The sequence below is a fragment of the Apus apus genome, chromosome 7 (assembly GCF_020740795.1).
Source record: "Apus apus isolate bApuApu2 chromosome 7, bApuApu2.pri.cur, whole genome shotgun sequence".
Classification (NCBI taxonomy): domain Eukaryota; kingdom Metazoa; phylum Chordata; class Aves; order Apodiformes; family Apodidae; genus Apus; species Apus apus.
In genome coordinates, this window is record NC_067288.1 from 22,771,883 (window position 1) to 22,785,141 (window position 13,259).

The 13,259-nt window shown below is 50.0% G+C and overlaps 1 protein-coding gene across 1 annotated transcript; it reads left to right on the forward strand.

Moving 5' to 3' along the window:
• The first annotated feature begins 666 nt into the window (after nt 1-666).
• On the forward strand, nt 667-12,697 carry LOC127386998 (cytochrome P450 4B1-like). The gene is made up of 12 exons (XM_051624830.1): nt 667-918; nt 4,577-4,721; nt 5,359-5,403; nt 5,955-6,082; nt 7,601-7,725; nt 7,844-7,995; nt 8,589-8,695; nt 9,185-9,375; nt 9,802-9,935; nt 10,527-10,591; nt 11,126-11,208; nt 11,945-12,697. The coding sequence occupies exons 1-12, from the start codon at nt 739-741 to the stop codon at nt 12,111-12,113; spliced, it is 1,524 nt and encodes a 507-aa protein (XP_051480790.1). The 5' UTR covers nt 667-738; the 3' UTR covers nt 12,114-12,697.
• Nucleotides 12,698-13,259: the final 562 nt, after the last annotated feature.

Sequence of the window (13,259 nt, forward strand, 5' to 3'; positions counted from 1 at the left end):
CCGGGTTGGTGCCTTCCTCCACGATCGCCCTCTGTCCCCTCGCCCAGCAGGCTCGGCAGGGGAGCTCCCAGAGATGGCGGTGGCAGGGAAGCGGGGCTTCCTGGCAGGTGCCTGCCGCGAAGTCGCCGCGTTACCCCGCCCCTCGCCTTGCACAGCCCCGCAGAACCAGCCCGGGGCAGGGCTCTCCACGCTCACTGGGGAAGAGATGTCGCCCCCGCCGTTTATTAAGATGTGGCTCGGGGGGCCGGCAGCGGCGGAGGGGGGTGTTAGCCGGGATGGATAGAGATGAGGGTGAAACCTTGGGAGGCAGGAATATGCGATGAAGCCCTCAGGGGGAGGAAGCCCATGCTGTGTCTGATTTCCCATTCAGGCTTTTGTGCACCAGAAGCCTCAAGAACGGCACACTAAGGAGCAGCGATGCTCGGGGTGCCGCCCTCCCTCCGCAGGCCGCAGCCCCTCTCCCCCCTGCCCAGCTCATGCACCCACCGGCGGCTGCGAGCGGGGCGGGAGGGTGGGCGGCAGGTCCCAGCCCAGGCTGCGGGAAAGCGCTGCCAGCGCCCGGGCACCGCGCCATGCTGCCCTCCCAACAAGCGCTGCCGTGATTTGGCAGCCGCCAGGACTCTGAACCTGCCCCTCCGCCCCGCATTGGCTGGGAGCGACGCTGGGGTCCCCGCCCGGGCGAGGACACCGGCCCCGGCTGAGCCACCGGCAGCAGCGGGAGCTGCCTTGGCCGCGGGGATGAAGCTCTCCTGGCTGGGCGTGGATGTCTCCCGGGTGCTGCACTTGGTCGCCGTCTTCTGCCTGACCTGCGTGCTGCTGAAGGCCATCCAGCTGTACCACCGGCGGCGGGAGCTGCTGCGGGCGCTGGCCGCCTTCCCCGGCCACCCCACACACTGGCTCTTCGGACACGTCCACGAGGTAGGGCGAGAGCCGGGGCTACGCTGCCGGGTGGGGAGGGACGGGCTGCGGAGAGCAGCCCCCCCGCTGCCCGAGCACCGAGGGAGGAATGATGCTGGTGAGATGCGTCACTCTGGCCCCGGGGAATTGCTTCACCTGGTCCCCGGGGTACGGGAAAGAGGGGCATCCTTTTTCTCGGCCCTGTAAAACTCTGGTTGTTGCCTAGAGAAGAGCACACACGGGCTTCTGCAAAACGCACGGTGGGAAGAGGTGGTAGCTGGCTTGCAAGTAAATAAAGCAGTAATATAACATGGTGTGGGCAAGGTCGTGCCGGGCTGTAACCTGGCGTTGGTGCTGGAGGCAGAGCTGCGCTGCTCTGTCCCAGGCTCTGCTGTCACTTCCCTGCTCCTGTGGAAATCGGGGCAGGCCCTGCTGTCATCTCTCTGCTCCCGTGTTACTCAGGGCATGGCCCTGCAGCTGTCCCATCAAGGCTGTGCACTGGACACTGCTGTGGAGTGTCCTCCCCTTTCTCCCTTGTCAGCTTGCATCAGCTTCACGGCCAGCGAAGGCCATGGATCATTTCGAGCCACGTTTAAGCCTCAAAGCACATCCCAGGTATAGCATCCGACACAAGGGGCCGTGGAACTTTGAAAGGTTGAGTTAGAGCCATGACTAAACTAAAGTTTAGCAAACCTTGTGCTGGGTGCTCATGTATACAGGTATACATGAGCCCATGCAGATCAGTGTGGCTGCCTTGGCAAACAGATTTCCAGAACTCATCAGCAGCTTTGCCAGAAGTAATTGAGCAGCCTGATGTGAAAGGCTTTTTCGTCCATGCTAAAGATTGCTTCAGATCTCCCTGACCTCTCCTGGACTCTGCTGACACCCTGCTCTAGCTAAATCCATGGCACAATAAATAACTGGCACCCTAAAAAGAGAAGACCTCCGAGGGCTCATCTCTGCTGTGGCAGCCCCTGTTTTGCTGCTCTGGACAGGACAGCCAGTCCTTTGGCAATGTAAGCATGAAGATTGGCCAGTTTGGGGCTTTGTTGCACTGCCAGTTAGACTTTAAAACTGCAATTTAATAAAGTATGTTGTCCTGTTTGTCAGCAGTGACTATTAATCCTGGAGTAGGATTTAACCACTTGTGCCAATCACTTGCTGCCATCATGGCTAGGTTGTCTGCTGCTCAACTTTTACCTCGGAAAGTACTTTTTGTAGAATTCCTGTTTTGCAAATTTAATGGTTTGTTGATTAAATGCTGCTGAATTCCCCAGAGCCCAACAGTTAATTGAGCCAGTGAGGAAACTGGCAATGCCCTGGGCACATGCTGAATAAAAAGTTTCCATGCACCTCGGAGGAGGACCTGAAAAGTGTAGTGGGGTAGAGCACTGACATTTCCAATTCAAGTTATTAATTGCCAGTTTTAATTCAGGTTAGTTTAATATCTCAAAGATACTTGTCATGCTTTGGGTGGCTTTTCTGGGAATACTTCACTTTGTTTTAAAGCATTCTTAGGTATCAGTCTCTGGTTATGCAAGCCACTCGGTAGAAATTAAGTAGCAGGAAAGGTTTTGTAGAGCTGTTCAGCCTCACTATAGCAGCACGACTTCGTTAAAACCCAGAGTGCCTGCTCTGAGCTGGCCAAACCGACTTCCCAAGGCCGGGAAGCAGAAGGAGCTGCCCCACGAACTCTGGCTGAGCACAGAGCAGCTCCCTCCTCAGGTTTCAGCTCCTGTCTTTTCTCTTTCATTTGCCATTGGTGCGTAGTCATTAAAAGCGCCTCTAAGCGCCACTTCCCAGATGCTTTTAGTGTTGGATCCACTTCAAAATTTGCATTTCAGCCTGAGATCAGACTGTTACCTTTCTTCCTTAGACCTCAGCCAGGGTAATACTTTCCTTTTCAAGCCACCTAGGGAGGAAGAAATAGAAATTATGGCCTTTCATGTAGAACCTGGTGATTGGAGCCCTGGTTAAGAAGCAGGAGCTTTCCGTTCCGGTTCTTCAGCCAGCAGGTCTTTACACCCTCTTCCCCGGGAGTGCCTGGCAGAGCAGGCAGAGGTTACTCACCCTGGGGGTGACCTCTCCTCTCAAATAAACCCACCCCACCTGCTGCCAGTGCAAGGATCATTCTTGGTAGCACAAACTGAGGCCAGCACTCCAAAAACAAGGTTGGATGCAAAGGTGTTAGTACTTCTGTCAGCAGGGCTTTCTCAGTATCTCCCAATTCCTTTCTTTTATGCTTTCAGTGATTTCATGATGGGAGGAAGCACAAACAGATGTATCAAAGGGACTTTCATGTGTTCAAGTGTCACTCAGCTAAAGGCACTGTGCCAAGCTCTGCTTCTGCTGGCATTGCCAAAGGGGTGGACACCAGGGAGGGCTGACTTCTTTTACCCCAAAACTTGATCCCAGCAACCAGAGAAATTGATAGTTCTCTTTTATAAGTCCAGGCAGCCTGTGCAGTCCACTGGCCGATGCCCCACAACTTCTGAGCATCTTCTCTGAGAGAAGCCTGACATGGGTGATTATTTGAGTACAAGCCACCATCTGGGTTGAGAAACACTAGCCAAGCTAAAAGTTGAGCTGAGGTAACTCAGCACCAAAGCGACTGAGCAGAGAGGGTGACTTTGTGGCTGATTTCTGCACCAGTATGCAGACGTAATTAAGCTTCAAGCTTCAAGTCAAAGCAGCAGTAGCTGTATCAGCCCCACCTCACCAAAATCCTTCCCCCTGCATTGTGGCAGAGTAGTTTCTGTTCAAATAAAGGAGAATTCCTACACAGCTTTATCTCTGTGATCTTTTTTTCCCTGCATGTGACTTTGGATCTTTCCACCAATCTCTCCACTTGTTCTTTGCCTATTGACTGTTTAATATACAACAACACCGGCTATAAAAAGCAATAAAAGGGTGATCACTTTTGAAGAGTGAACCTGCCAGTGCTGCTGATATGAACACTGGTGCTCACATTACTCCTCAGCGTGCACCTTCCAACAACCTGAGAAAAACCTTTGTGGGAGTAGAAGCTCTTCATTGCCTATAAGATTCAATTCCTGGAAATCAATGGAATCTTAATCTAACATTATTAACTAGTGTCCTCTCCTCTGTACACTCCATTGGTAATTCTGTTGAATTTTACTTAGATACTGTCCTTCTCCACCAAAATGCCTAGAGGAAGCTGTGGCCCAGGTTTTCTGGTCAGGAGGCATCATTGCACAGGGGCAGATGCAGCAAGGGTACCATTAGCTGCCATGAAAGGGCTGCTGTATTTTCTCAGGACTGCAGGGTGCTAATTTTTCAGCCATGCGCAAGAGAGAATGTATTTGCATGCCACGAAACGCAGATGTTATCTGGATCAAATCTGAGTCTTCTTTGGAGTGGCCATGGAAAAAAGAGTAGATAATGTATGTGCATTGATAGGCACCACCACTGTTGCTGAGGATGTTCTCCATGGTTGGGATCAAATGATAAGGAAGAATTATTTTATATGAGGTTTAAAAGTAACAGGTATCTCTACTTCTCATGCTCTGCAAAGCCAGAGGGACAACACCTTGTTTGCAGTCACCTGGTTTTGTGATACAGAAGGACCTTGAGGTTTTTTAAGAAGTGGTTTGAGACATAATTTATTTTTTTTCTGAATCTAAGTGTTCTTTCTCTTTTTACTTCCTCACAACCATAGTTTCTCAAGGAGGAAGAGGTGTTGGACAAGGTGGAGATCTGGGCACAGAAGTACAAAACTGCTCACCCTCTCTGGTTCGGGAGTTTCTCAGCATTCCTGGTTATCACTGATCCTGACTATGCCAAGACTGTGCTGGCCAGAGGAGGTGAGGAGGTGATGCCTTGAGCTGTGGAGGAACAACCACAGCCTGCAGATTTCCCATGCCAGCCTAAAAATTCATAGCAAGGCAGATATCTTCTAAAGGCATGGAGAGATCTGTCCTTCATGCCATGCTCTCAGTGCTTCAGGCACAGGGCTGCCAGAGTGACTGGGGCCCCTCCCAGTCTTGCAAATCAAACTTCCTCAAGTGCTCCTTGAAAAGTTATCTTCTTAGTGCTGGACTCCAGCATGGAGAAGACAGCTGGAAGCTTTTTTTAACAGTTCAGACTCCTGGCTCCTTACTGCAGAGACATATCTTTAGTGCTTCCAGAGAGAAAGATGCTAAACAGTACTGTCTGGGAGGGTTAATAATTTATCACACAGCACAGACTTTGGACCACCAATATTCTTTGTTTATTACAGTCTGGGCATCTGCTTTTGTACATGTTTCTTGCAGCTGGGCCAAACATTGTAGTCTTGTTGTGAAATACTGATGAATTCTACACTGATCTCACTGATTCTGCCTCCTACCCAACCAAAAGTGAGAGCCCAGAGGGATCTTTCAGATGCAAACTGGTGGGTTGATGCTACTGCAACATTGACCAGTTTTTTTTTCTCTTTCTTGATTGTTTTTTCTTTTACAGATCCCAAGGATAACATCAGCTATAAACACCTTGTCCCGTGGATTGGTATGTATTCCCAGGGCTTTGCCTACCAGGAATGATTCTGAAGTTAGTCGAGAACTATTTATGCTATAATTAAACAGCATTGTGCTTGTTCCTTGATGCAGTTATAGCTAAAAGCTTCCTGATATTGTTACATTTATTTCAAAAGGTACTAAAAAATGCTAGTTTTGTGCTTTGAGGAAAGAAGGTTCAGATACAGTCCTATGTATAAATGAGAACCACTGACATGTTCATAGGTAGCAAACGGTGATGATGGGAGAAGCTCAGATTCAGTGGAGGACTGGTGAAAAATGCATCTGCTGATCTGCTCTTCCCAGCTTCAGCAGTGTTAGAGTTTTGGAGTTTGGAGAAAGTTGTGTTTCTTTTTGGAGGCAGCACTGTGTTGTTTTAGTGAGCAGGGCTCTGCTCAGCCCTGGGAGCCCTGGAGCTGATGGCAACATTTGGAAATGCTCCCTTGTAGCAGCTCAGACACAGATTTAACCATGCTCCTTGCAGGGCAGAGGGGGTGTCTGCAAGCAGGTGACCTTGCCTGAGCCCAGCATATGTTTCCCCAGGGAATGGGCTGCTGATCTTACATGGGCCAAAATGGCACCAACATCGAAAACTCCTGACCCCGGGGTTCCACTACGATGTCTTGAAACCGTACATGGTCCTGATGGCAGAGTCTACTAACGTGATGCTGGTAGGACTCATCTCTGATGCTCCTCTCTCTGCCCTGTTTTCTCCTCCCTGATCCTGACTTGTTAGTAGGCGAACGCAGAGTTTTCTTGCGTTGCCCTTACTCACAACCTGTTGTAAGGACAGGGTAGTGGTCAGGCATTCTGAGTCACTACAAATCCCTGCCCATGAGCTGGGAGGAATGAGCAGGTTGAGCCTCCCTGGAGGGACTGTCTCTCTGGTACTGCTTTGGAATCTGTGGCTAAGATTTGAGGATTAATGTTACTGCCATCCCCAAACTGCATAATCCCAAGTGCAGTTCCTTACAAGACATTTTTTGTAAATGAAGAACTGGAGTAAATAAAGGTTCACAATCCCAAAAATGTAAAGGTTGGAGCAGAGCTGTACTGTGACCTAAGGTTAAAGGGTATAATTTGCTGTCAACACATCCATGTTCGATTGCAATCCCTGCCTTGCCTAATACACAGTGAAACTCCACTGGTCTTCCATCCATTGGTGCTGGGCTCGATGGAAACCAGTGTGAATTACTGGTGAGGGGCACCAGGCTTTGTGCACATGGACCAGCTGGAGTCTGGGTGCCCAATCTATTCCTTCTCATTTGCCTCCCTCCATCAAACCTCCCCAGCAGCTCCACATGGATCCTGGTTGTCCTTCCTCCCACTGGCCCAGGCAGCAGCCAGGAGCTGAGGACTGGAGATCCAGCAGAGCCTTTGCAATGCAAACAAGTGCCTGTCAGTTCATAATTCTTTGCAGAGTGTTATTATGGGAGCTTGTACCACCAGGTGGCAATCATTGTATGTACTAAGGACATCTGTCTGTCTATGTAAGCCCTGATCCCCAGCCTGGTGTCACATGTGAGAGCTCAGATGTGCCTGTACTCTTCCATCTCCTCCCTTTCTCAGCTTTTGAGTCCACTGGGTTTTTTTACAGCTATGAAGGGAGGAGGATTCAACATAATTTATTTTCTGCCAGGCAAGAGAGACAGTATTTATAGTTTCTGCAGGGATCCTCTATGGGAAGAGTTGAGCAAGAGCTCCTATATTACATGATCAAAAAACACAGTGGCAGAGAGATTGTGGGATGGAGGAAAAACCTCTGACAGAGGTTTACATCATAGGCACCAAACTCATATCTGCTTCAGAACAGACTCGGTGAAGCCCAGTGTTGACATACACTGCTCTTGTGCAGGAAACTCACTGCACCCTGAGAAAGACTTTGGTAATGTGCCCCATCACCCAGCAATGCTCCTGTCCTGGGCTTCTCCAGGGTGCCCTTGCCTCAGGGTGTACCAGGGCTCACCACTGTCAGGATTCAAGAATAGCAGCTGCCTGAGACAAATCTTGTATTTACCATCCTGCTTTTGACTTCCCTTCTCTGGAATTTGATGGCAACTAAGAGATCCTCTTCTTTTTTCCATTTCTCTGAGGTGTATCCCTAGCTGAGCACTCATTTAACAAGAAGGTGACTGCAGATCATGCAGAACTGTTCTTGCCTTCTCATTTCTGTCTCCTTTGCACCCTAGGATAAATGGGAAAAGCTTAGCACAGATGGGAAACCAGTGGAGCTCTTTGAGCATGTCAGCTTGATGACTCTTGATAGCATCATGAAATGTGCCTTCAGTTGTCACAGCAACTGCCAGACCGACAGGTCAGTGCTCGCCGCCCCAAGCCCCAGCAGAAAGTTTTTCAGCTCAGAAGGGAAATGGGCAAATTGCTTGTCATGGTGCTCCCAAATTTACAAGCTGTCACCATTTCCCTCTCCCCAGGAACAACACCTACATCCAGGCTGTCTACGACCTATGCCACATGGTGCACCAGCGCCTCCGCATCTTCCCCTACCACAACGACATCATTTACTGGCTCAGCCCACATGGATTTCGGTTCAGGAAGGTCTGCCAGCTTGCTCACGACCACACAGGTATTCCCTGCCTTCATTCTCTTCCAAAGCTTTCAAATAGGGTGAGTGATGGCTGAGCAGAGGCAGTCGAGTTCCCTCCTTGCCCATGCAGGGATCCTGCTGAGACTCGGAGCAGGGATCCAAGCAGAGCATCAGCTTGCAGCAGCAGTTTGATCTAGACATGAAGCAAGGGGATCTCACAGCTCCTAGGTTATTCAACTGGGCTGATGGAGGAATTCCTGTCTGGGAACATTACATCAAATGACAAGAGCCTGGTGAAACAAGAGATGGGCACTGCAGGCAGCACCGACACATGGAATGATTTTCATTTCCAGGCCATGCATGATATTGATGCAGTAGGGGTGGGTAAGGTAGGCTGGGGAGTCTGTGGTGGACAAAGAAGTTTGCAGAAAAGGGTGCCAATGTGCATGGCATTTGTTGCCGTGCTGCTGAAAAAGCCAAAAGCAAAACTACTTGTGGGATGCAGAAGCACACATCAAATGCATTGTGGTCTGAGTGGTGGTCAGTCCCTCGGATGAGCTTTGCATTCACAGGGCAATTTTGCACGTCAGTGTCTCCTGCCCCTCCTGAACCTTTACCTCTTTCTTCCCCAGACAAGGTGATCCGTGAGCGAAAGGAATCCCTTAAAGATGAACGGGAATTTGAAAAGATCCAGAAGAAGAGACATTTGGACTTCTTGGACATTTTGCTGTGTGCCAAAGTGAGTGATGAGGAGTGGGTGTGCAGCAGGGCAGCAGGGTGCACATGCCAGTCAGTCTTTGCAGGGGTGCCACAAACCACCTGAGACCCTCAGGACTGCACAACCCATTAAAATAAAATCAGCCAGTCCTGCCTAGTTGAGAAGGGGCTAAGGTAACACACTTTTCTATCACTGAAATGTTGGTAGCATCTATTGGGGAGTATAATACACAGAGGGATTGCACAGACGTGGTGGTTTAATATGGGGAGCATAAAGGAGTTTATAAGTCAAGGAAAAAGGGCCCTGAATTCAGTCTGAACAGGTTGATTTTGTTTATACATATTGCAGGGGAAACATCAGCCCTCTTTGCAATAGCTGAACAAATATATGTTTATATATATGGGCCACTATAATATACAGATAATCTATATTATCTGTATTATTTATATTATGTATTTTATATATTATTAATATATATGTAGGCCACTGACACTGTCTCTGGACTGTTAGGATGAGAATGGAGCTGGACTGTCTGATGAGGACCTGCGTGCTGAGGTGGACACGTTCATGTTTGAGGGCCATGATACAACAGCCAGTGGGATCTCCTGGCTCTTCTACTGCCTGGCATTACACCCTGAGCACCAGCAACAGTGCCGGGAGGAGATCCAGGGAATCCTGGGGGACCGGGAGACACTTCAGTGGTAAGATTGCACATTTCCTTATCTGGTAACTCTTTTACCATCAGTGCCATCTAAGTGAGCAAAGTCTTCCAGGCTTGGAAGTTGAGGTGCTAAAGGTTGCTGCATGCACAGAGACGTCATAGGATGGAGCGGATACTGCATCTTTCAGCTAAATCTGCCTCCCTGCCCTTCAGGGCTAGTATTACCAAGGCAGACACAAGAAAAAACACTCCAGAGCAGGAAGGACATGCTGGATGCCATGCCAAGACCAGAGGGTGTTAAGGTTGTTTAGAAGTGCTCTGGGGTCTCCAGCTTGCAGCATCTCAGGTTGGACATTGCAGGTGCCCCATTTGTTGCAGGGGGTCTGTCCAGGGGGCTGATGGCTGTGGGGCAAGGGGCCTCCTGGTGCAGGGTAGCTGGGGGCTCAGCTTGCCTCTGTCCCCACAGGGAGGACCTGGGCAAGATGACTTACAGCTCCATGTGCATCAAAGAGAGCCTTCGCCTTTACCCACCAGTGCCCGGCGTGTCCCGGCAGCTGAGCAAACCCATCACCTTCCCTGATGGACGCACTTTGCCAGAAGGTTTGTGAATCCCATCCTGCTTCAAAAAATTGTGCTTTTGGACATTAGCTGTGTCCTCACTGTCTGCCACAGAGCAAAGGTGACAGCCATGGCTTTGTGACCCGCTCCTTGCTGGCAGAGACCATCAGACAGGACTGTGCAGATGTTGGCATCACCTCGACAGACTGAAGTCCTGGGCTGTACAGCAGCATCCCCACGAAATCCTTCCTGACACAATTGCTGCAGGGCAGCCAAGCCTGTGCCAGAAACCTCTTCTCTTCCTGGCCAAGCACAAGCTCATGGTTCACTCATTCTGGGAAACTGCAGGTTCAGAGGAACAGGGTCCCAGCCCAACTTGCAGCATGGGAATTGCCCCGTGCTGCTCCTCTCCTCCTCTGATAACACACAAGCAGGCAGGGTAGGTGGGTGGATGATGCACCTACAGTGCTGGAAGTTTTGTTTTCTCTGAAGCCAATGACCAAATGCTCATAGGTTCCCAGCATAAATAATAAGATCATGATGATTTAGAGAGACCTTCTCATGAGCACACTGCAACCTTCTCTTTAGTTTCTTTGTCACTGACCCCTTTTCTCCTCCTTGATGGCTTCACAGGCACCATTGCTGCAATAAGCATTTATCTCATTCATAGAAACCCTGCAGTATGGAAAGACCCTTTGGTGAGTTTTCTTTTGCCTTTCTAACTATTTTTCCCCTTTATTTTGTGCCTCTTCCAGTGTCCCCTTCACCTGTTAGCAGGAGAGCAGAGCACCCCTTGCTCCCAAACATCTTTTCCTATAGGAATCATGCTGAGAAACGACCACCTTGCTTTAGTCTCAGCCAGCTGCAGCACAGGGTGGTCAGACAGCAGTGTTAGGGCTGGATGCTGCCCAAGCAGTAAGGCAAAGTACTCCAAAGAGCTTGTTGTATTAGCAGGCAAAATTATGACTTTTTGCTTAGCCTACAGGTGGAGAATTGAATCCTGGCTCCCCTGGTTTTCATCATGTCTATATCTGGTTTATCTTGGCAACATCATTTCCAGGCTCAGTGTTAAGGAAGAGAGGCTGGCGTACAAGTTTCAGTCCATTTCAGAACAGTCTCACTCTCCAATGGGGTTGTTCAGAAATTATGTGGTGTCATATTTCTGAATATGCCTGTCAATACTTTATTCATTAAATAATCACTTTTTCTTGCTGTGTATTCTTAATTTCCAGGTGTTTGACCCGTTTCGGTTTTCCCCGGAGAACATCTCTGGCAGACACTCTCACGCCTTTTTGCCTTTTTCTGCTGGAACTAGGTAAATTGTATTGAATGCTGAAGGAGTAGTGGGGAGAGGAAACATATATCCCTGCAGACTGCTCAGGCCGAGAAGTGTGTGCTGCTGTGACAATTGCTATTGGGGAAGCACTCACAGAATCTGGTCAGAGAGCACCACCTAAAGTCCTTGTACTACGGCATTAAACAGTTCACGAGCACGCAGCAAGTGTTTGGGCTGCAGAGGGGTTCTGATACCAGCAGGCAAAATGGGAAGGAAACATGGCCAGGCCCCTTCTGGAGACAGGGAACTGGGTCCCAAAGCTGTGGAGCATCCTGCTGGCGTCACGTGAGGAGCCTGCAGCATCCTGGGCTCACCGGCTCTCCTCCCCTCCTTGACACAGAGACCCCATCCCACCCCCTACCCTTTGATTCCCCCTTCTCCTCTGCTCCCAGTCCTCCCCTCTGCCCTGTGCTCACCCCACCAAGGCAAACACATCCCAGACCCTCCTGCTTGGAGACCCACCGCCTTCTCTCTGCTGGCCTCTCCTTTGGCTTCCCCATCTGCCCTCCCTCTCTGTACTCATTGAGCACACATCTAGGAGCTCCCAGTGCTCCCCCAGATTCCCCCTGCTCAGCCCACGCCCCTAATTTTGCTCCCCAAACCACTGCCTGGAGTGCTGAGAGCTGCAGAGGGGAAGGGTTGTGTGAGAGGGCTGCAAGGCTTTGCAGTGCCCAGCACTGAGATGGGGTGGCTGAGCTGCTCTGTTTTACCCCAGGAACTGCATTGGGCAGCAGTTTGCCATGAATGAGATGAAGGTGGCACTGGCCCTGACCCTGCTGCGCTTCGAGCTGTCACCCGACCCTGCCAGGCCTCCCTACAAAATACCTCAGGTCATCCTGCGCTCCAAGAACGGGATCCACCTGTATCTAAAGAAAATCCGCTGATGCCGGGAAGTGTCCTGCCTTCGCCAGAGGGAGGGACCAAGCTGATGATGGGACAATGTTTCTCTGGGCTGAAAGATGCAGGGCAGGATTTGGGGATGAGGATTCCTGATTTCTGTGCTTCTTCCACCAGCTGAAGGCCCTTTTTGGCCTGGGACCAGGGAGCACGGCACAAACCCGTCGCCATCTGCTCCACGAGCGCTGAGCTCCGAACAGCTGGGCACAGCTGGGCCTCTTCCCTGGCTGTCCCCGTGCCCTGCCTCAAGGGCTGGCCTGGCCTGGGAACCTCTGTAGGTCCCACCAGCTTCCTCCTTACCAAATCCTGCCTTCACACTCATATCCTGGCCAAATCCATGACCATTCCAAGCTCTGCTCCATAGTCAGCACCTTCCTCAGTGCCTAGAGGTCAGCCCTCTCTCCTACAGGAGGGAGAGCCCATGGCAGACCTCTGTCTCTCTTCTCACACTCAATGTGTCTCTGTTTTTTTGAAAGCACTAATTCCAGTTTGGACTCTGAAATTCTGCCTAAGCTGCAAAATATTCTGTAATTTTTATGTTAATAAACCAATAATTATTCCTGTAACAGCAGCTGCATTGTTGTTGGTTTTTTTTTTTAATTGCTGATGCTTGTCTGCTTCATCACAAATAAGCTGTAAAACCCCTTTAGAAATGGGAGGTGGAGAGGAAACCCATGAGTAGCAAGAGTCAACCCTGGGGATGTCTAACTGGACCCATGCCCATGCCATGCAGCCAACAAAGCATCTCCTTCCATGGGCAACCCCATCAGCCAGCTTCCCCTCTGATCTCCATATCTCATGGTGCTCCAGGCACCCAAGCCACAAATCAGTTCCTCCTATGAGCAAAACCTCCAGGTTGCCCTGAAGCAACTGCTGTGATTCAGTAATATCCCATTTCAGAAGAAATGGTGAAAGAAAGAAAGAACCTGCATACATGGGTAACACAAAGGCCGCAGCTGCATCATCCAGCTTCACCCTGAATTCACTTACAACTTTGTTAAGCCTGAGCTCACAAAAAATACCAAAAGATTCCCACACTGCTGTGGATTTTTGTCCATAGCTTGTGAGGAGGAAAACCTGGGTCACTCCATATCCTGGAATAAGTTAAAGAAAAGCAATTCTTTGTCTCCTCC